Source organism: Natator depressus, chromosome 1 (assembly GCF_965152275.1).
Source record: "Natator depressus isolate rNatDep1 chromosome 1, rNatDep2.hap1, whole genome shotgun sequence".
NCBI classification, from domain to species: domain Eukaryota; kingdom Metazoa; phylum Chordata; order Testudines; family Cheloniidae; genus Natator; species Natator depressus.
In genome coordinates this window covers 130,706,371-130,729,289 of record NC_134234.1, presented here as the reverse complement: position 1 = coordinate 130,729,289, position 22,919 = coordinate 130,706,371, and the positions used below count along the sequence as shown (strand labels likewise).

At 42.1% G+C, this 22,919-nt stretch overlaps 1 protein-coding gene across 5 annotated transcripts in view; it reads right to left on the bottom strand.

The window, feature by feature from the left end:
- The window catches only part of SHROOM2 (shroom family member 2), a 182,339-nt gene that overhangs the window by 16,200 nt on the left and 143,220 nt on the right, over nucleotides 1-22,919 (bottom strand). For 3 of the 5 annotated variants that reach the window (XM_074966470.1, XM_074966488.1, XM_074966497.1), the window contains 2 exons: nucleotides 11,577-11,654; nucleotides 9,934-10,683 (listed from right to left, as the gene is read on the bottom strand). In XM_074966470.1, the coding sequence (XP_074822571.1) occupies nucleotides 9,934-10,683; nucleotides 11,577-11,654 (828 nt within the window). The remainder of the gene's footprint in view (nucleotides 1-9,933; nucleotides 10,684-11,576; nucleotides 11,655-22,919) is intronic. The other 2 variants (XM_074966480.1, XM_074966506.1) reach the window with 1 other exon arrangement.

The window sequence follows — 22,919 nt, the reverse complement described above, 5'->3', positions numbered from 1 at the left end:
TAATCCCAGTTTTTATTATCTTCTAATGACCCCAAAAAAGAAAGTGATCCCACAAAATCTGGCATCCAGCCTTTTGAACTTGAATATAGAGATTTTCCCAGAAATTTAGTAAAATTCAGAAAAGGAATTTGGAAAATAAAGGTGTATTAAAATGTTTTGCCCAACTATGAGTGGTTTCTAAGCCACTACATACAGGGAGCTAAAACAATTATTGTGCAAGAAAATTGAATTCATTTTGCTGGCACCTATTCCAGAAGCTTACATGTGAGATACAATTATCATTATCTGCAAATTATGAATTTTGAGGGTTTTTTTTTTTTCAAATAAAAGTTTTGAAAGCAGCTTGGCTATGGAAACTTCCCCACAGTTCACTTAGTCAGAAGTGCCCTAAATTAAATGTGTGAGTGTGGGGGGAAAGGGAATATGGAGGTTGTGGGGGATAGGGGCCTGGGGAGAAATGCGGAGGAGAAAGAATCAGATATAGAGCAGGGGACAAAGGACCAGAAGAGACATGGATTGGGTGGGGATCACACAGTAGGACTGCAGGTAGGCATCTTCTCTGCTTTTTGAATGACCATGTACTAGGCAGGAGGGGGGCAAAAAGTTGTACTCCTGGGGGAATTCTGTGCCACTGCACAATGCAGAATTTTGCAGAAAATGGTGTATGTGCAGAATTTCCTCCCCCCCCCCATGAGCTGCAGAGATGTTGGCCACCACTAGGGGCCGCTGGACCCAGCAGAGTGCAGCCTGCAAATAGAAGACAAGGCTAGGGGGAAGTGGGAGGGAACTGGAGGGTTCCCAGCAGCTGCAGTTCCCAGCACGTCCTGAAGAAAGGACTTGGCACGCAGGAAACTCCGTGCAAGCCTGGGACCCAACATCAGGCTGTTTCTCCCTCTGGATACTTGGGCTCTGGGGGGTAGAGGGTATGAGTGTCTGGACTGGGGGGGGGGAAGCGTTGGACTCTGGGGGGTACAGGGTGTGAGTGTCTGGGCCGTGGGAGGGGGGGACGCAGCTAGGCTCTGGCGAGGAAGGAGGTGAGAATGTCTTTGCTGAGGGGGCAGGGCTGGGCTCTGGGGGGAATGAGGTGTGAGTGTCTGGCCCCCCGGCTGGGCCCTGGACGGGGAGGGGGCAGAGAAACAGGAACTGGGTTTTCATAGGGCTTTCTTTAAGTCTCTGCTCCTGGGGAATTGTTGTGTGTGTGTCTGTATTGTTACAGAAATACTTGCTGACAGGTATTTTGAAATAAATTACCAAAATAATTGAAACTGGCGTGATTATGTAGTGTTATTTTGACAAATACAATTTGCAGAATTTTCAAATATTGTGTGCAGAATTTAATTAATTTTTTTGGTGCAGAATTTTTAATTTTGGGGCACAGAATTCCCTCAGGAGTAAAAGTAGGGGGAAACGGATTGGCAGAATATGGAGGAGATGACTGAAGGGGAGTAGGGCAGGGGAAAAAGGCATGGAATGAGGTTGGACGTGACGGGGGATGCACAAAGAATGTGTGCGCAAGGGAAGGCACCAATACAGGTGCAGAGACCTTGAGGAGGTATCGATCGGAGTGCAAAGAACCTGGGGAGGAGCATGGGGAGTGGAAGGGCGATACTATGGCAATCTAAGAGGCAGACGACATAGAGGTGGGGGCAGAGGATAGCAGACTTTGGAGAGGTGGAGTTACGGAAGGTGGGTGCAGGGGATTGGGGAAGGCATGCATCCATGGATGGATGGAAAGGTGGAGTCTTAAACAGGATAAATATCTAGAATAAGTTAAATGCCTAGAGCTGCTCATATGATGAAAGCTTCCCCCTCTTCTCCACACCCCTTCATACCCTGCCCTGATATCACTCCCCTCTGCACACACACCTTCCATGGACTTGCTGAAATCTGCAGAAGAGGAGCCGGGTTTGAGTGGGATCTCTTAAGAGACCCTGTCTGTTGGAGCATGGCTTTTCTCACCTCCTCTCCCTATGTCCTAATCCAATTTACATTTTTGGTGCCCATTAAGAAAACAGGGAAAATCACAAACAAACAACAAAAATGTAGTTGAAGAGTTCAGGTTGAAAGAGTGCTTGAATGGAGTCCAGCCAAGGCTCCCTCCTACCCCAAACTGCGCTCTCCTGACAAAAATTCTATACTTGTTAAAAGACCTGCAAGATGTACAGGTAAGGGAACCAGCCTGCTCCTTACTGCCCCATGCAAACTTAACCCATTCAAACTTAACTTTGCCCCCTGGTTTTGTCCTACAACGAAATATGCTGTTGAGAACACACTGCTGATTTTACATATTAAGACAGATTGTCCACACTCCCTAAGGATATGGACAGCCAAATCTCATTAAGATTAATGGAAATTGGGCATCCAAATCCCCATGACATTTTGTGAGCACTCAGTCTAAATATGTAGTCAAGATTTCCAAAGAGGCATAATCCCAGGGCATATAAATTATTGGATTCAATGCTGGGGTAGGTAACTGGGTGAAATTCTATGGCCTGTGATATACAAGGGGTCAGACTAGTTTGTCCCTTCTGCCTTAAAAATCCATGAAGCCACATGAACACTGAAGAAGGTTTTCTCACAGTATGATGTGTTGGGCGACTAGAAGAATGTCCATAGGAATAAAAAGAGTGGAATGACTGATAAGGTGTTTTGTGTGTGATAAGGTGGTTTTGGATCTTGATGGTTATATAAGTATGTGGAAAGGGTAGAGAGTTTTGAGATGGAGGTAAAGGGGCCTGCAAAGATATGGAGAGGTATGCAGAACAGGATTGCTTACAGGTTTGGATATTTAATCATATTAACTATATTGTTTAGAAATTAATACACACAAGATTCTTTTTGGTAGCAAGCTATTCAATAGCTTACTGGAAATGTATCTCTTAAATATAAATGGGACTATGTAATATTCCTGCCCTTTATTTTGTAATTGGCATTTTTGTGTGTGCAAATTTAAGGATTCAAAGTTAAAGTTGGATGGGCAGCATAAGTCAGGTGGGGCAATGGTAAATGAAGGAGAATTATATGGAAGTGGAGAACTATTAAATTCCAAATTTACTAATTATTGTGGCATTTTTGAAGAGTATTTGGTTAAAAAAGTATAATTTTACTGGAAATACTTTGAAATGCACTCTCAACCTTCACTCTTTTAAGAAAGTTTTCAATTATAATATATTGTACACACCACAAGTACAGTGTATTTCTCCATGCAATAAAATAATTCTAGCTACGATGTTGCAGAAATTGCCATGCCTATCCAATTTACATTATCAGCAAGACATCTTCCCTACAGAAAGGCAGATACATATTAACAGTACCAGACACTAGAAGCCTACAGTACACACACTAACATTCCTGAAAACTGGCATGCAAGGAATCAGAGCGTGTTAAGCATCATTGTTAAATTGTATATTTATGCTAAACTACTCAATGTATTCCACTTATGAAATATAGTAAAGAACAGAGATATGACACACATTTTCCCATTTGTTTCATTAGGTGAATAATTTGAGGACAATAAATTGTATACATACTCAAGGACAGTGGTGGAGATTTTTGAAGTGTTAATGGAAGATGTATGGCTAAATCCCCATACACTGCTTTCAAAATGTCAACCAATATATGTGCATATAATCAGGCACATTGACATTAAAGTTGTGTAAAAAGGCAATGCCAAATAAACTTAATTTACCATGTATTCTTCAATATCCATTCACAATGCAGTACGGTAAGGAACTCATTACTGTAATTCACCAGTGTACCTAGGGATTGGAGATCATATGATATATTTCACTTATTGTAATAAGAATAGTCACGCTGGGTCAGACCAATGGTCCATCATGTCTTTTGACAGTATTCTGTCTTTTGACAGTGGCTAGTGTCCAATGCTTCAGAGAGAATGAACAGAACAGTCTATTATCAAATAATCCATCCCCTGTTGTTCAGTCCCGGTAGGGTTGCTAGCCCTCCAGGATAGTCCTGGAGGCTCCAGGAATTAAAGTTTAATCTTTAATTAAAGATTATGTAATTTGATGAAACCTCCAGGAATATGAAAAGGAGTACTAATGGCACCTTAGAGACTAACCAATTTATTTGAGCATAAGTTTTCATGAGCTACAGCTCACTTCATCGGATGCATTCAGTGGAAAATACAGTGAGGAGATTTATATACACACAGAACATGAAAAAATGGGTGTTATCATACACACTGTAAGGAGAGTGATCACTTAAGATGAGCTATTACCAGCAGGAGAGTGGGGGGAGGGGGAGGAGAAAACCTTTTGTAGTAATAATCAAGGTGGGCCATTGCCAGCAGTTAACAGAAACGTCTGAGGAGCAGTGGGGGGTGGGGGAAATAAACATGGGGAAATACTTTTACTTTGTGTAATGACACATCCACTCCCAGTCTCTATTCAAGCCTAAGTTAAATTGTATCCAGTTTGCAAATTAATTCCAATTCAGCAGTCTCTCGTTGGAGTCTGTTTTTGAAGTCTTTTTGTTCTAATATTGCGACCTTTAGGTCTGAAATCGAGTGACCAGAGAGACTGAAGTGTTCTCCGACTGGTTTATGAATGTTATAATTCTTGACATCTTACGTGTGTCCATTTATTCTTTTATGTAGAGACTATCCATTTTGACCAATGTACATGGCAGAGGGGCATTGCTGGCACATGATGGCATATATCACATTGGTAGATGTGCAGGTGAACGAGCCTCTGATAGTGTGGCTGATGTGATTAGGCCCTATGATGGTGTCCCCTGAATAGATATGTGGACACAGTTGGCAACGGGCTTTGTTGCAAGGATAGGTTCCTGGGTTAGTGGTTCTGTTGTGTGGTTGCTGGTGAGTATTTGCTTCAGCTTCAGGGCTGTCTGTAAGCAAGGAGTGGCATGTCTCCCAAGATTTGTGAGAGTGATGGGTCGTCCTTCAGGATAGGTTGTAGATCCTTGATGATGCATTGGAGAGGTTTTAGTTGGGGGCTGAAGGTGATGGCTAGTGGCATTCTGTTATTATCTTTGTTAGGCCTGTCCTGTAGTAGGTGACTTCTGGGTACTCTTCTGGCTCTGTCAATTTGTTTCTTCACTTCAGCAGGTGGGTATTGTAGTTGTAAGAATGCTTGATAGAGATCTTGTAGGTGTTTGTCTCTGTCTGAGGGGTTGGAGCAAATGCGGTTGTATCGTAGAGCTTGGCTGTAGACGATGGATTGTGTGGTGTGGTCTGGGTGAAAGCTGGAGGCATGTAGGTAGGAATAGCGGTCAGTAGGTTTCCGGTATAGGGTGGTGTTTATGTGACCATCGCTTATTGGCACCGTAGTGTCCAGGAAGTGGATCTCTTGTGTGGACTGGTCCAGGCTGAGGTTGATGGTGGGATGGAAATTTGTTAAAATCATGGTGGAATTCCTCAAGGGCTTCTTTTCCATGGGTTCAGATGATGAAGATGTCATCAATATAGTACAAGTAGAGTAGGGGCATTAGGGGACGAGAAGCGTTGTTCTAAGTCAGCCATAAAAATGTTGGCATACCGTGGGGCCATGCAGGTACCCATAGCAGTGCCGCTGATTTGAAGGTATATATTGTCCCCAAATGTTAAATAGTTATGGGTGAGGACAAAGTCACAAAGTTCAGCCACCAGGTTTGCTGTGACATTATCAGGGATACTGTTCCTGACAGCTTGTAGTCCATCTTTGTGTGGAATGTTGTTGTAGAGGGCTTCTACATCCATAGTGGCCAGGATGGTGTTTTCAGGAAGATCACCGATGGATTATAGTTTCCTCAGGAAGTCAGTGGTGTCTCGAAGATAGCTGGGAGTGCTGGTAGCGTAGGGCCTGAGGAGGGAGTCTACATAGCCAGACAATCCTGCTGTCAGGGTGCCAATGCCTGAGATGATGGGACGTATAGAATGCCCCAGGTCATCCAACCAAAACTGGCAACCGTAGCTTCTGTCAGTCAGAGGTTTAGGGACACCCAGAGCATGGGGTTGCATCCCTGACCATCTTGGTTAATAGCCATGGATGGACCTATCCTCCATGAAGTTATCTAATTCTTTTTTTAACCCAGTTATACTTTTTTGCCTTCACAACATCTCCTGGCAATGAGTTCCACAGGTTGACTGTGCATTGTGTGAAGACGTTCTTCCTTATGTTTGTTTTAAATGTGCTGTCTATTAATTTCATTGGATGACCTGTGGTCCTTATATTATGTGAAGGGGTAAATAACACTTCCTTATTCACTTTCTCTACATCATTCATGATTTTATAGCCCTCTATCATCTCCTCCCTTAGTCATCTCGTCTCTAAACTGAATAGTCCCAGTCTTTTTAATCTCTCCGTACATGGAAGCTGTTCCATGCTCCTAATAATTTCTGTAGTCCTTCCCTGTACCTTTTCCAATGCCAATATATCTTTTTTTGAGATGGGGCAACCAGAACTGCATGCTATATTCAAGGAGTGGGTGTACATGGATTTATAAAGGCATTATGATATTTTCCCTCTTATCATCTATCCCTTCCCTAATGGCTTCTATCATTGTTCGCTTTTTTCATTGCCACTGCACATTGAATAGATGTGTAAGCAGTATCAGGATGAGCTCCACCCTGACATCTGGTGGTGAGGTGTGGCAAGTTGTGGAAAAGAACTTCAGGGGCTGATCTCATTTGCGTAGGCACACCCACCCCGCCTAGAATGAGGCCATAGCTGCCCAAATGGTCACTTTATTGGGGCAGGAAGAATAAATTGTTATTACCCTGATTATGGGAACTGTGCTTGGAACTGTACTTGGCCTTTTGTTATGATGGAGGGACTCACCATCAACTAAGTAGCACTCGCTAGGCAAGGGTCATGGGTTCCAAAACTCTGTGAATTGAGAGAGGCTGGGGATAAGTATTAACACTTGGTGGCATGGACCCCTTGGTGAGGACCTTACATGCTAATTGCACTTCCTCCTCTCTCCGCTGTGGAATATCAGAGCTAATTTTGATTCCATTAGGAGTCTAGTCACAGGCTGCTGAGCTCACTTTGGGCTAACGGTGTACCAGCATTGAGGCTCCCCTACTACAAGCTGAATTCACCAAAGAGCTGAACTGACTAAGAGCTGAAATCACTGAGTGTTGTGTTAAGTAGGGGGGAGCCTGAAGATATATTGTGGAGCAGCTTGCGGGACAGCTGGAGTGCCTTGTGGACAGGCTGGTGGAGCAGTTCGTGGGACGGCGGGAGCTGCTTGTGGGCCGCAGAGCGGAGCCGAGCAAAGCAGTTCGTGGGGCGGTTGGTGGAGTGGAGCGGAGCGAAGGCCTATGGAGCTGTGGGGCGGTCAGCTTCAGATCATGTAAGGTGCCCCTCTCTTCCCGCCCCCCGCCCCAATCTCCACCCAGGTTGGGAGGTAAAGCTCTGCAGATAAACTTTTGAACTCTGGGGCTGCCCTGACCAGGGACAGAGACTTTTGGGTCATTGGACTTTTGGGACTTTGGGTGATTTCGGGTTGCTGGACTCAAGAACCAAAGGGAAAGGGCATGCCCCAAATTTGCTTGGGGTGGGTTTTTGCTCATGGGCTGTGAATCCTGTTGGTGGTGTTTCCCCAACATAATGCCACACTGTTTCTCTCTGTTATTAAAAGGCTTTTTGCTACACTCAGACTATGTGCTTGCGAGAGGGGAAGTATTGCCTCTTGGAGGCGCCCAGCGGGGATGGTATATATTTGTCCCAGGTCACTGGGTGGGGGCTCGAGCCGGTTTGCATTGTGTTATTGGAATGGACCCCCTAGATACTGAAGCCGGCCCTTGTTGCTGCCAACTCTGACGGGCAGAAGGGTTACAGATGTTATTAGAGAACTATCCATGATGGCTCCTAGATTTCTTTCTTGAGTGGTTACAACTAATTTAGACCCCATCATTTTTTATGTATACTTGGGATTATGTTTTCCAATGTGGATTATTTGGCATTTATCAGTACTGAATTTCATCTGCCATTTTGTTGCCCAGTCAACCAGTTTAGTGAGATCTCTTTGCAGTTAGCCTTTGCCTTTGCAGTCAGTCTTTGGCCTTAACTATCTTGAGTAATTTTGTATCATCTGCAAATGTTGCCTTGGGTTCACCTGCTTTTCCAGATCATTTATAAATACATTGAATGTGTTTCCTTATTTTGCTTTCTGATGTAACCATCACAGAATTGAGCTGTAGTTTTCAGTACCAGAATTTCCTTGTATTGAACAAAGAAAATACTAGGTCTTTAAAGAAACAAATTATAGCAATTTATAATTAATGGATTACAATGCAAGTATTTCACCAAATTCATGAGCTTAAAAAACACCCCCCCCCCAAAAAACCCCCATAACAAAACACCCCACACCACACACACATACAAAACTTTAACCTTCTGGATTCCTCAAGTTCTTTACTAAGGTAAAACAAATGATTACTGAAGGATACTGTCTTCTAGAGAGGCTTCATTAAAAACAACAGATTTCTGCCACAAAAAGGTGCTCAGAAAAGGAAAAGGTAATTTGCTAGCTGTGAAGTCACATTTTATGAAAATCATGAGGTGCAAAAAATCTAGAAAACATGCAAGAGCAACATCAATCTGTCAAAAATTCTTTCATTTTACAAATGCCATTTTTGATCCTGAAAAACTGAAAATAGCCCGGATAAATCTATATCACTACTGTGGAAAATAACCAGACATTCACACAGAGAACACACCGGGAACATATTGAAAGAAAATATATAATTGCTGACCTTTAAAAAAAATATGCCTCTTTCACTCAGCATAGCAACTCAATACTCATTTAGTGAATATCGTTTGTCTGCACTTTTCAATCATGAATTATAATGTCATATTAAGTGTTTAATGAAAACTTATATTCCTGAGCCTCCTGGAAGGGTTTATAATATAGCAGGAAAATGACTGTTTATGACACTATTGTATGCAATGTTGTTGCAGGGCCCATGTCGGTCCCAGGATATTACAGAGACAAGGTGGGTGAGGATTGGACCAACTTCTGTTGGTGAGAGAGAGAAGCTTACACAGAGCTTTTTTTCAGCTCTGGGAAATGTACTCAGAATGTCACAGGTAAATACAAGGCTGTGTTTACTTTGTATTTAACTGTGACACACTGAGTACGTTTCCCAGATCTGAAGAGCAGCTCTGTGCAAGCTTGAAACAGAAGTTGGTCCAATAAGATACTACCTCACCCATTTTGCCTCTGTTTATGACATTGGCAGCATGGGATGCCGTACAGCAGATTATGAACCAGCTTATATTTGCTTCAACATCAGACACAAAGTGTATTAAAATGGGGGAGGGAGAAGACTGGTTTACATTCTCTGACATTGGTTTCCAAGTCAGGTGATATAAAAAGTGATGCCACTTGTTAGCAACCATCAGCAGGCTGCTCAGGAATGCCAAGCTGCATTAAAAACTTTTATTTGGAAAAAAACAAACAAACAAACAAAAAAACCCCTCAAAATTCATAATTTGCAGATAATGATAAGTGTACCTCACATGTAAGCTTCTGGAATAGGTGCCACCAAAATGAATGCAATAATTGTTTTAGCTCCTTGTATGTAGTGGCTTAAAAACCACGCATAGTTGGGCAAAACATTTCATCCCATTTAGATAGTTTCTTTAATGGAAATTCCAGTTAAAATTTTAGAACAGAGAAGCATTTCTATTGATCTACTGTCCTTCAGCAGAAATCAAGACAGACCAGTTGAATGATTCCAATGGAATTAACTGGAATTTGAAATATGGTTTAGATATTTGTTGCAGCAATTGCTATTGTCCTGCAGAAGTGTGTCACTTGCAAGACATGCTGGAAAGGTTAATACTGAATAGACCCAAAGGAGGTCTCTTCAAACTTCTTCACTAAAAGCAACAGCCAATTATTAACAATACCGAACATGGGGGAGGGGCTTCTAAAAGGCACATAATTGTAAAGGCACAATACCTTGCTGGGTTCTCATCCTGGACAGATACAGGAGGCTTGTCAGTCAGCTTCTGTGGAGCAAACTGAGGTGAAGGGGACCTTGATGTCTCCATTCCAGGTTTCTGAAGGTAGCGATACTTTGAAGACAATACAGGTTCAGATTTTAGATGTGCTTTCTCTTCTAAGTGCTGACACACATTCTCTGTGGATGCTGTTTGCTGGAGCCCCTGAGGATGAGCGCTCTTTAGTTTTCCATTGAACGCTGAAGGACTCTGAGTATAACCCGTAATTACCTCACCAGAGCTGGGGGAAATGGACTGAATGGGCTTGCTGGGTACTGCCAGGAGTGATTCTGAAGAGGTGCTGAGTGAGGTGGAATTGTCCTGACCCCTGTATTTATTATCTCGTTTGGGTGGGGGAGGCCTCTGAGGGGCAGGTCCACGTCTCTTGTTCAGCAACGTCAGCTCTGTCCACTGACTTTCCTCTCCTCTGCCTTGTAGCGGACAGGAGTGGCTCTCCTGCAATGTCTGCGGCTCAGAATAAGTGAGAAGTGGCAAGCTGCAATCCTTGCTTTTCTCATTCACGTTTTCCTGGGAGTATCTGTAATCACTGGGCAATGTCCCGGACCTTCCCCTGCTCTCCTGAGACAAGACAATAGGTTCTCTTGTGTGAAATGGTCTAACAGATGCCTTCCATTTGTGTCCTAAATTTTGGTCCAGCTGAGCCCTTTGTTCTCCTAGGTTATCTTCTGGGAATCCTGTATCAGCTTGCCTAGAAACAGAAGAAAAATCATTAGTCAGTTACTGTGCTATTATTTTCTCCTGTGTATTGCTACAGAAGTATGGGAAGCTTGGAGACAGATGATGTCTGCCATATAATATTAACTAACAGCTACAACCTACTTTAAAATATATATAATATTGTATTTCTAATGTAATGTGAAGAGTCAAAGCACAATGTCGGTCTAAATTAGGTTATTTTGTGTCATGCAATGTGACACAGCTTTGAGTTACCTGAGGCACTACAATGCATATGGTATATCTGAACATGCAAGACAATTTTCTTCTAATTTTTGTGTAAATTAAAAGAATGGTTTCCTTGTATGGCCTTCAACACTCAACTAACATTTCTTTCAATTTCCAAGTAAGTAACGAATGCAGTGTCTAACTAAATGCAGATTATCAAACAAGTTCGCTCTCTATTATTTTAGAATGGCATAGTAGACAACATAATTCACAGCCCTCGTTAATATGGAAAAATTAACATAATCTTGGGGTTTAAATGTGCAGATATAAATTACTGATGCAAAATGAGTGCACACTGACAAAAGCATCAAATACACTGGTACTGATAGGGTGAGGGAAGAGAGGGGAAGGGATATCTTTTAGAAACAGAAAATAAAGGCACAATATTTTGGATTGAAGTCTATATTAGACTTAATGAATAAATCAGATGGAGTCTTTGTCCCTACAGCATGAAGGATTGCTGTGGCCAACAAGTCCTGTCTCATCTTATACAGATATTTTTGTTTTACTCCAAGTCTGTATTTCTTTTTGCTTTGTAGTCACCATGTTGAAGCAACTCAAGGTTGGTGCCAAGCACAAGAAGTATAGTTGAGTTGTGCTCACAAGAGAAAGACACATCAGAAAAGAGAGCAAAAATACCTCGGAGACCCAGAAAGAAGGCAGGTTTGTTCTCTGCTTAGGGGAGGCTGGAGAGATACTGTGAGCTGAGAAAAGAAGCTGTAACAGAAAAGTAAAAGGTTTCACAGTCCATTATTTCATTTGTGCCACTGGAGCTTTTGTTATCTGTATTTGGAAATGAGACTGGGCAAGTGTAAAAGGGACAACAAGTTTTCCTTTTTAAAAAAAATTGGAATGTTTGAGCGATGAAACACAACAAAATGAAATCTGACATCAACGGTTACATTGCCACTTTATCGATCTATTGATCTCAACACGATTCTACAGTGGACACCTTCCTTTACTTATTGCAGGTGTTATTTCCACAGGCATTAAAAAATTAGTGCGTACTCATATTTGATTTCATTTTTAAAAGGCAGCTCAAAATATGCTTATTTCTATTTTAACTTCAAAATGTCACAGTTTTCCACTCCCTTTCTGCCAAAATACCTTACTTTAAAACAGAGGGTTGAAAAACCTAGTACAGGTAATATAAAGATCACCCATTATTAATTTTTTTTTTTTTGAGTAAGGCACCAAACCTCCATTTTTCCATATGGCACACTGAGCTTAGTCCCTTGCATCAACTACATCATATTTGAAATTACATTGAAATTATGTTGTGTCACAACATGAAAACTTGATAACTGAATCAAGTCATCACTAGTTCCTCAGTGTGCTGTCTGGAGACAAAGTAGAAAAATTCAAGCTGCGTGGGTGCCATTGCACATTTTATTCAACAGCTGAAGATGCTGTTTTCCCAAGCAGGTCATGGTGGGAGGTAAAACAATGACTCAGTTACCTAAGGTTTGCAGTGCTGATAAGTGTAGTACTATAATTTTGTTTCTGTATTTTAAAAGCCTCATGTTTCTTTCCTTCTAAGGCTGATAAACTGGACAGTGTCTGAAACAAACAAAAGGCCTGATTTCAAGCAAAAAGGTCACACCAAGTCTGAAAAAGTGGGACTTTTTTGTAATATTTGTATGAAACCTATATATGCCTCAGTTTCCCTATATGCTGCATTGTTACCTAGGGGTCTCAGGCAGGCTAAGACACAGGTATCAATGGTGCCTAGCTGTCTGGGTCTTAAGTCTCATATCAGTGGAGCTCCTGAGAATACAATGGCAGATCCAATTGCCCAGTCAGTGACACCTAGCAAACACCACCATAGATTGCCCCACCTCTCTGCAGGAAGCCAAGCAGCATTTCCCCAGTGGGAGAACAAAGGTCCGGAGGGGGGTTAAGCATGGAAGAAGGCAAGCACACCTGGGAGTCTGATGGATGGGGCTCACTATGGTTGGGCTCTGAGCTAACCAGAATGGACTATGCTTTAATTGCATTCCTCTATAACAATTTAAGAACTTCCTCTGCTGTGTTCCAGATGACTAATAAACCCTACTGTTTTGACAACGCTGTGTGAGAGTCACTGCAAATGCTTGGAGAGGTGCACTGATCCCTAAAAAGTGTACAATTCTCCATCAAGGGTCCGTCGCATTTAGACTAGCTGAACAGAGCTCACGGCATGAAGCAGGAGTGCTGCAGGCCTAGTCTAAGGAGGTGGTGAGACTGTGGCTTATCTTGGAGGAAAAGCGAGACCCTTAAGGGAGTCTGCCACACTGGAGAGATTCTTCCTACAGACTGCTCCAAGGCTGGGGGCCATAACACCCATCCTGTGGATCTAGGACATCAGGTAATCCTAGGGCTTGTCTACACAGTGCCAGCAAAGGGCACTAGAGGGGTGTACAGTCTATAGGATGGTTTGGATTAAGACATAAGTAGAAGTTAGGTTTTGGGCTACACTGAAGCAGTGAAATTGACAAGAAAGCTGGCTCCCAGCTCCCCAGCCAGGCTGCTGCCGGGTCTCTGCTCCAAGCTGGGCTGCCAACCAGGCTCCCCGGGTTGGGCTGCCACCTGGGCTCCCCACTCTCTGCTGGGAGCCCTGCGGCTCCCCATGGTCCTGGCTCCCCGCTCCCTGCCAGGAGTGCGGTAGCCAATCAGACTCAAGGTGCAGATCTCCTCGCCAGAGGCGAGAAGCCCCCAGCAGCTGCCTCCAACTCCCGGCTGGGAGCGTGGAGGCAAGAAGCACTGGGAGACTTTCACTCCACTCCAGGCTGGGAAGGGAAGCCCTGAGGGGCAGCAGGGTTCCCAGTGGACAGCTGCGCAGAGCTGAGAGCCCTGGCTCTCAGTCCCCCATACTGCCCCTCTTCAGTCCATGGAAATGCTCCTGGTGAGGACACCCACCACCGACAGAAGGAGGGGAGTGTGGACATCAGCCACCACAGTAATTACTGTTAGTTAAAGTGTAAAAAAGATCAGAGATAAGTTGGAGACAGTGTGTCATGGGAAAGTAAGGGTTAGCAAGGACATAACCCAAGGTTGTTACCATTATGCTTTTTGTTATAATTGGTTTGAGCAAGGTTTGTTAATGAGTGTTTTTGAAAATTGTGAATGTTTTATTAAAATGCTATCTATTTTGATAGTATGAGAAGAACTTTGGTGCAGATGTTAATTTAAATAATGGGTAACCTAAAGAGCCATTAAGAAGGTGGTGGAAATATAATTATGGTAAAGGGTAGTTTAATGCTAATTAGAACTATATAATGGAGTATAAAAGAAGTAAATTTTGCTAAATTGCAAGGGATTTCCTAATAACCTTAAAAGGGTACTTACTGCTAGGTTTTCAGGATTATAAGGCTCTCCTTCATGCCATTGTCAGTAGGCTGATCTACCATTGCTAGACAATTTCATCTTTGAGTGTGAGTATAATAGTAGTATTTACATAATTGGTAGTTGCATGCCTATTTGTTAACTAATCATTTTTCTTTTTAATACAGTTTGGTTGCATCATTCAAAGCGTTGCCTCGTGGTCCTCTACTCAATAAATTTTCTGTAACCGACCTAGAAAACTAAGTGGGGTTTTATTGCACCCTTGTCTTTAACAACTTAATATTAATTGGGAACATTTCGACATAAAGATTACAAAAGGTTACAGATGTGATGGGTTGTGCTCTAACTGCCCCACGTAGACACTGCTGCTGCGCTCTAACAGGTTCCTATTACCTTAATGTGAATTAGGTGCCTTTTAGCTGCACCAGCAGGCTCTACATGGGGCAGTCAAGGCGCAACATGTTAGAGCATTTTACAACGCACACTCCTCTGGTGCACTTTGCTATGCCACATAGACAAGCCTCTAGCATTTTTTCTCTTGTCATATGTAAATTTGACCATATGAATGGCCATTTTTGTTACCCTTTTCATATACCATATATTTTAGTCTTGAACTCACCCTTATCGCAGATCTTTAAATAGAAATGCATGCAAATTTTCGCCAGATCCTCATATAGTGTAAGTCAGTAGTTCCACTGAAGTCAATGAAACTATACCAATTATCACTAATTGAGAATCTGGATCATGCAGTTTTATCACTGAAATGGGCACTGTCACGGTTGCTGTGTTGACCTACTTGGACCAATGTCTTATCTTGCCTTTCAATATGCAAAGCACATCAAAAGGACCTTGAAAGTAAGTCCTTCCCAAATGTTTCAGATTACTCCAAAGGTTGCGCCAACCAGCACTGCCAAAGTAAACCAGTTTTTAGGCCTACTGTACTACCCTTGACAGTATCTCGTGAAGTGTTTAATCGCACAAATAAAAGGACTCTAACTGGGGGGGAAAAAGCCCATAAAACAAGTATAGTTCATGACAATTCTTTGCAAATCCAAAACAATAAAATGAGTAGTTCCTTGTGCAGCTCAATATTGTTCTGGTGCTGTCCACTCAACTATTGTTAAGGTTTTGAGAACACTTTCACTATAACCCCAGCTTTTCAGTCATATGTAAACACTATTCTGCGCTCCAACTTGATAAACAAAATCCATTTTTGTTTTTGTGCAATTAAAAATTAAGGTAATGTTTTAAACTTAAATATTGCACAAAGAAAAGGTGATGACGCGTGGATGCCATTTTCATACTCATTACTCAAAAATGACATTTTAGAAGGTTTTTGCCAATATTATGGGTCTGTAATGCATCTAGCACAAAATTACTTCTGGAAATAGTTTGTAAAGATAGGTGAAGTGCCTTTTTTAAAATGATTTTTAATTTCTACACTTCAAATTGATATTTACATGGCAACAGTCCATAACAGTTGTGAAGGAGACATTTTAACTTATCAGTACAACGGTAACTCTCTTACAAACAAATGAGAAATCTCTTTCGGTCTTGGTTTCTTTAAGTATTTAAAAGGTAAGCATCCCATTTTACCAGAAGATGCTTAAAACTGACAAAACATCAAAAAATTCAGGCCGTGATTCTCATTTACCTTAAGGCCACTTCATGCCACTCTAGGAAGGGTAGAGAACATAAGAATGGTCATACTGATTCAGACCAATGGTCCGTCTAGTCCAGTATCCTGTCTCTGACAGTGGCCAGTGCCAGGTGCTTCAGAGGGAATGAACAGAACAGGTCAATTTTGAGGTGCCATGAAGTTGGAGTGAATTATATTTAAAAACAAATTTATATATTTACTCTACTTTAAGGACCCTTTTCACTACTAGAGTGGCATGGCCTTGGTGTAAATGAGAATCACGCCCTTGGATTTAAGGACCTGATCCAATAATCCTTACTCACGTTTGGTTGGATCTCACAATGCTGACTTAGACAATCAGAGTTTCCCTGTTGAGTTCAATGTGAGCGGGGCTGGGTTTTTAAATAGTCCAATTTGACTTTTTGGGAAATACTCACATGAGTAAGGGCTGCAGGATTAGGCCCTAAGTACTGAATACCGATGCCTGTCAAAAGTAACAACAATTATTCCTCATCTAGGTAACTGATGTACAGCTTGATTTTTTTTCTGCTCACTCGTGATGCCAAAAAGTCCTTTAAGCTCTCGGATTTATTTTTATTAACATAGGTCATAACATACTACATAATGGCAATGGTCGGGTACACAGAAAATCAAGATCACAGCATAAGAGGGTCCAAAGATGTGAATTGCATGCACTGCTGCAGCCAGTCTGCAAAGTTATATTAAACTTGACATGCAAATCAGAACTGTGTTTGCAGGCGAAAGTGAACAGGATAGAGTGCACTATTAAGTTGACATGTTCACACATCCAAAAAACATTTGTGTTTCAGAATTTCTGATGAGATGTTCTTAACAATCCTTTGGCGTGTACCACAATGAAAGCTTTGATAAATAGTACTGTCATTCGCCAAAATAAAATGAAATGAAATGAAATGAAAAAAAATATTTAAAATGTCACACAGCATAGATGACTTAAAGGATGCGGTGTTTCCAATTGGTGGGGTAAAGTTTAGTGGTATTGCATATGTGCCTTCATACAGTGTTTCTGCGAAAGTAAACACACATTTTACAGTGGCACACAGGATGGTTATCGGAAAAAGGTAGCTGCATTCAGCATGGGGGATAATTTACATTCAGGGTGGGTGGGTTCTCATGCAAAACATGCTAATCACGTTACCCTGAAGAGATTTGATCTTACTGTTCAGAAAGGAGGAAAAGAAAGAAAGCTTCAAGCACCAGAAGAACCCTGTGGCAAGAACCTGCAAAGTGTTACATTAGTGTAAGTACCAAGAAATCCACTAAAAAGAGGCTGATTTAAAACTTTAATTGCTCTGTAGAAAGAAACACACACAATATGGAGCTGCAGAGATCAAGTCCACAGAAACTTGCAAAGGAAATTATAAACACCACTGGAAAATTCATCTTTTGTAAATAGAAAACAACCTTATCATAAAATGAGGTTAAAATAAATATTCCAGCAACCATGTGACACAATGGGAGAGATTTTTAATCCTTTGATAACATGATTGTACAGGCATTGCTGATTTACTGCTTAGTGCAGAACAAAACCTATTTAATCATTGTACATTTTGATGGCTTTGGCAAAAATAAAATCCCAAACATTTCAACTACGTAAATTTTCAAAGAGAAAAGAACTGACACAGTTCTAATATTACCAGCTTAAATAAATTTTATACGTACAAGTAACATCCATAAATTTGCCTCCATTTAGGCCAATGATCCATGGTCACCTTATTTACCAATCACCATCATCACAAGCTTCATATACCAGATCATCTTCATACCTGAGAGACCACTTCTTTCCCCACCATGCACTGCCACAGTTGTGAAGGAGAGTTGCTGATTCTAGATATCCCTTGATTTAACAGTAATTGTTCTCCATAAAGGTTCTGGGGCTCTAGAATGCATTGCCACTTGTGGAAAGATGTGCTGGCTTTGCAGGGCCCCTTTGTTTTATCTGACTTTTGCGAGAAGTGAGGGGAGATTGACATACAGGTTGAAGCATGAGGGTGCTGGTGTTTGGTAAGTGCTGCAACTTGGTAGGAGGGGTGAGCCGACGGTACTGCATTTGTGTTTTGTAATTCTAAAGAACTGGCAGGGCACTCCTAGCCTAGGTGGGATGGTGCCCCCCCATAAGGCTTTATGGAAATATGCTTATGAATGTATATATATAACATAACTGGAATATGTTTTATACTACATAGGCCATGTAACATATCTCTGTAGAGGTTAGGATCTACTGAATCTATTAATCCTATTTGTATGCACGTATCATTTTTGTATTTGAAGTTATGAATATTGGCTGTATACTTGTCTGATTCTAAGTAGGTTTTAGTGAACCAGTTGGTCAGCTTCCTGAGAAAAGACTATTCTCAGTAAGTGCCCAATCAAGAAGCCCTTAAGCCAACAATGAACTTGGAGAAGCCAATCCACATCTGAGCTTTCCCAGAAATCTGGCTTGGCTGGTAAGGAACTCAGTCATGCATGGACATGTGACTTGCCCAGGTGACCCTAAAACTCCATTTTGTAGCTGGACTTTGCATAGGAGAGAGGAGGGAGGTCTCCACCCACAATAAAAAGTCTATTTAAACCCCCTATAAGACCTCTTCATTTTGTCTTCAGCTGGCTAAAAAGAGAGAGCCTCTCCACCCCCAAGGATACCTGAAAGAAACTGGAACAAAGGACAATAAAGGGGGTGTAAGTGATTGCTGGACCCAGACTAGAAGGAGACTAGTCTGTAAAAGGAAGCTTACTGGAATTCCTCTAAGGGTGAGGTTTTGCATGTATTCAGTTTGATTAGACATAGACTTGTGTGTTTTATTTTATTTTTGCTTGGTAATTCACTTTGTTCTGTCTGTCACTACTTGGAACCATTTAAATCCTACTTTCTGTATTTAATAAAAATCACTTTTTACTTATTAATTAACCCAGAGTATGTGTTGATACTGGGGGGGTGGGAGGGGAGACAAACACCTGTGCATATCTCTCTATCTGTGTTATAGAGGCCAAACAATTTATGAATAAACGGATTTATTTGGGGTTTGGACCCCATTGGGAGTTGGGCATCTGAGTGAGTCTGAGACAGGCATACTTCTTAAATTGCTTTCAGTTAAGTCTGCAGCTTTGGGGCCTGTGGTTCAGACCCAGAATCTGTGTTGGAGCAGACTGGTGTGTCTGGCTCAGCAAGACAGGGTGCTGGACCCTCAAGCTGGCAGCTTTTAGGGAACGTGGTTCAGACCTGGGTCTGGGTTTGCAGCAGGCTAGTGGGTCTGGCTCAAACCAGGCAGGGCACTGAAGTCCTAAGCTGACAGGGCAGGAAAGCAGGAGCAGAAGTAGTCTTGGCACAACAGGTGGCAGTCCCAAGGGGGTTTCTGTGATCCAACCTGTCACACTGGGTATAGGTGCTTTCTACTTATTCTAAATTGAAAGAAAATAAATCAAATAAAATATTGCAGCAATAACCTCCTGGCCTAGAAAGGAAGTGGACTCCTCTGGAAACAATCCTCTCCAGGTGTAACTGGCCACGTCTAAATCTTTACCTGGTATTGGACTCTGTTATTTAATACAACTCCTTTTTCATATCCCGTCTTAACAGATGACATCTGTGGAGTCATCTCAGCACTCAGGGACTCAGTGGTCACTGGCAGAATGTTCTTACAGTACCCTCTGGATCTTGCTTTTCTTGATTGTTCCTTGAAGCCTGATCAAGCATTTTGTTCATAGATTCATAAATTCCAAGGCAAGAAGGGACCATTATGATCATCTAGTCTGACCTCCTGTATAACACAGGCCATAGAACTTTCCCCCAAAAAGCTAGAGCATAGCTTTTGGAAAAACATCCAAGCTTGATTTAAAATTTATCAGCGATAGAGACTCCACCATGACCCTTGGTTCAATTAGGCTTTTGGTTCAGCACTGATTTGCTTCTACTCTGGTTACTTTAGGATTAGTTGGATGCCTTAGGCCAGGTTTCGGAGTGCTTTTAAACATTTGTTATACAGTGCCTGGGTACTATGTAAAATTTGCCACACTGGAGATGGAGATGTGTCTTGAGAATGATATGAGTTGAACTCTGGGCACATTTTGCACATTTTTATTGCAATTTAAAAGTTGATTAATTCCAATGGTGTAAAAATAGATATTCCTGATCAGAGTGACAGACAGAAACAGGAGACCTGTGTGCACTCAGAGCAGATAGCAGTGGTCTAATTTATCACTGTTAAGAGGTTCACAGGTGTGTAAAATGCATGGTTGGGCCTAAATCATTTTTTTAGAAGTCTCCTACTGAAGTCCATGAGCAATCATCAGAATGGATCATTTTGCAGTGCATGGGATGGCCCATGTAGCATCTCTGAGGCATATGACAAAACCCATTCCCCTTTACTTTCCCTCAGTATCCACTGACTTTCTCTTGTTTTACATTTAGACCTTATCTAGGCTAGGGCTGACAAGTGAGATGTTCAGTTGAGTTAACTAGCTGAGTCAGTGATAGTAATCCAATTAACATGTTGGAAACTATAATTTCTTTGTTTTGACTTGAGTTGTAGGGGTGTTTATTAGATCAAGCTAGATAACCTGATGTAACACTGCACCTGTAAGCCCTAGTCTAGATATGGCTTGAGTTACAATGTGTTAGCTAACATTTTAAAAATACACCATTTATCCTAGGCTTGTCTATATAGGGATATTTTACCAGTTATACAAGCATATTATATAGGTTTTAACCGATCCCAATGTAGACAATCTCATTCCAGTATCAGAGTGGCTTTCCTTGGTTTAGCTTAAACCTCCTTCCTAAGCAACATAAGATAAACTGAAAAAAGGCACTCCGATATCCAAATAAGAGTATCCACAAGGTGGAGTTATACTGGTATAATTACAGCAATTTAAATTCCTACTTTAGGTTATACTGAAAAAAAATCTTCCCCATGTAGGCAAAGCCCTAATCTAGACAGTCTTAGGCTTGGTCCACACATAAAATTTAGGCTGACCTAGCTACATTGATCAGGACTGTGAAAAATGTTATGCAGTAAAGCGGATCTAACCCCCACTGTAGGCACGTCTATGTCAATGGAAGGATTCTTCCATCGACCTAGCTACTGGCTCTTGGAGTGGTGGATTACCTACATCAATGGAAAAACTCTTTCCATTGATTTAGGAAGCATCTACACTAGTGGTTCTCAAACTGGAGTCCATGGATCCCTGGAGGGTACTCCAGGGGGTCTGCGAGTCATGTCTGGGGCCACTGGCCCTGCTGTTCAACTCATCCCCATCCCTCCCAGTGCCTCTTGCATGCCACGGAACAGCTGTTCAGCAGCGTGCAGGAGGCGCTGGGACACAGGGGGAGGAATGTGGATGGGGCGCACTCGGGAGAGGGGGCAGAAAGAGGCAGGGAAGAGAAGGGGCAGGGGTGAGGCACGACATTGGGGGAAGGGGTGGAGTGGGGGGAGGCCTGGAGCTAAGCGGGGGGTTGAGCACCCCTGGGGAAAATTAGAAGCTGGCTTGGGGGTCCGCAAAAATTTTAAAATCAAAATGGGGGTCTTCGGGTTCTAAAGTTTGAGAACCGCTGGTCTACACTACAGCTCTACAACATAGTGTAGGCATACTCTTAGATTGTAAGCTCTTAGGGCAGGAACCATCTTTTTGTTGTATGCTTGCACAGTGCTTAGCATAACGGGACCCACAGTTGCTACTGCAATACAAATAACTAAAAAAAATAAAAAAACAGCACCTTCCCTTGTTCCCACCAGTGAAGTTCTGATTATGATTAGCTTTACAATTGCTGACTCTAAAGTATATTCTAGAGAGTCAAATGACAAAATACCTGCACAGGATATGACCTTATCCTATGGTTACTTCAACAGGAGCTTTGCCCCTGAACAACAGCAGCCTCAGATACTTGGCGCTTTTCAAATGCAGGAGTGTATTTTGCAGATAAAGGAAAACTTGAGATATTCATATAAGAGACTGAAAAATTCGGAGCAAGCAATTGTTTTACAACTTCCAAAGCATTGTTACTTAGGGTAGAGCTGTCAATCTATTTGCTCTGTCCAAGAAACCAGGCAGAAAATACAGTTCAAACCAGCTCACCAGAGGAGGACCCAAACCGACAGCAGAGCAGACATCCAAATGCTCTGCTTTCTTTGGTGGATCACGACCAATAGGCTTTGGAGAAGAGGCGTATTTTAAAGAAGGGATCAAATGAACTGGGAAGTCTTTTGGAGCTCAAGTTGGGGGAAGGAAATCCAAGCATAAGGGGAGCACTGAAGAATACATGTAGCTGGAGAAGGATACAGAGGCAGCAATTAGGAAGGTGGTTCTGGAAAGTTAAAAGGAAGCGAGAGGCCTGAAGGTGAAGATGAGAAATGCAGTTACATGTGGAAGGTGAGAGGGAGGCCATGAAGGGAAGTGCAGAGGAGAGTGATATGGTCAGACTGATGACAGAGGAAGAGACGTTTTTGCACTTGGTAGATCAAATGGGTGCAGATTAAATTACTGGGAGGCTAGAAAGACAGACGTTGCAGTAATTAGGGCCAGAATTTCATCACCCTTCTCCCTCCTATAAAAGACTTGCTTCAGTAATAAATGTTTAGTATAAATCCATTAATCCTCCAGAAGCTCACTTGGCCCCATATTTGTGTTGTAGTAAATCTTATATTAAAAGGTTTTGCTGTTACAGATTTCTCTAACATTATGGAGATAACTGCTCTCTCCGTGCCTCAGACCTTGACTGGATGCCACCTGGTGGAAGATGGAAAAGAGAAGGACAACAGATGACAATAAAACTACTAAGAAAGATACTGCTGTGATGGGAACAGACTATGATGGAGCAAGAAATACAACAACATTAGACAGGCAGCGGTGGAAACACTGGATTGCCTCATGTGTCCCAAGGCACAAGAACATTTATGCTGATAATCAGTCCCCCGCCCCCTCCCCCCACCGCCTGCCCTCAACAAACCTCCTTACAACACACAATTTGACTCATGCCTTAAAAA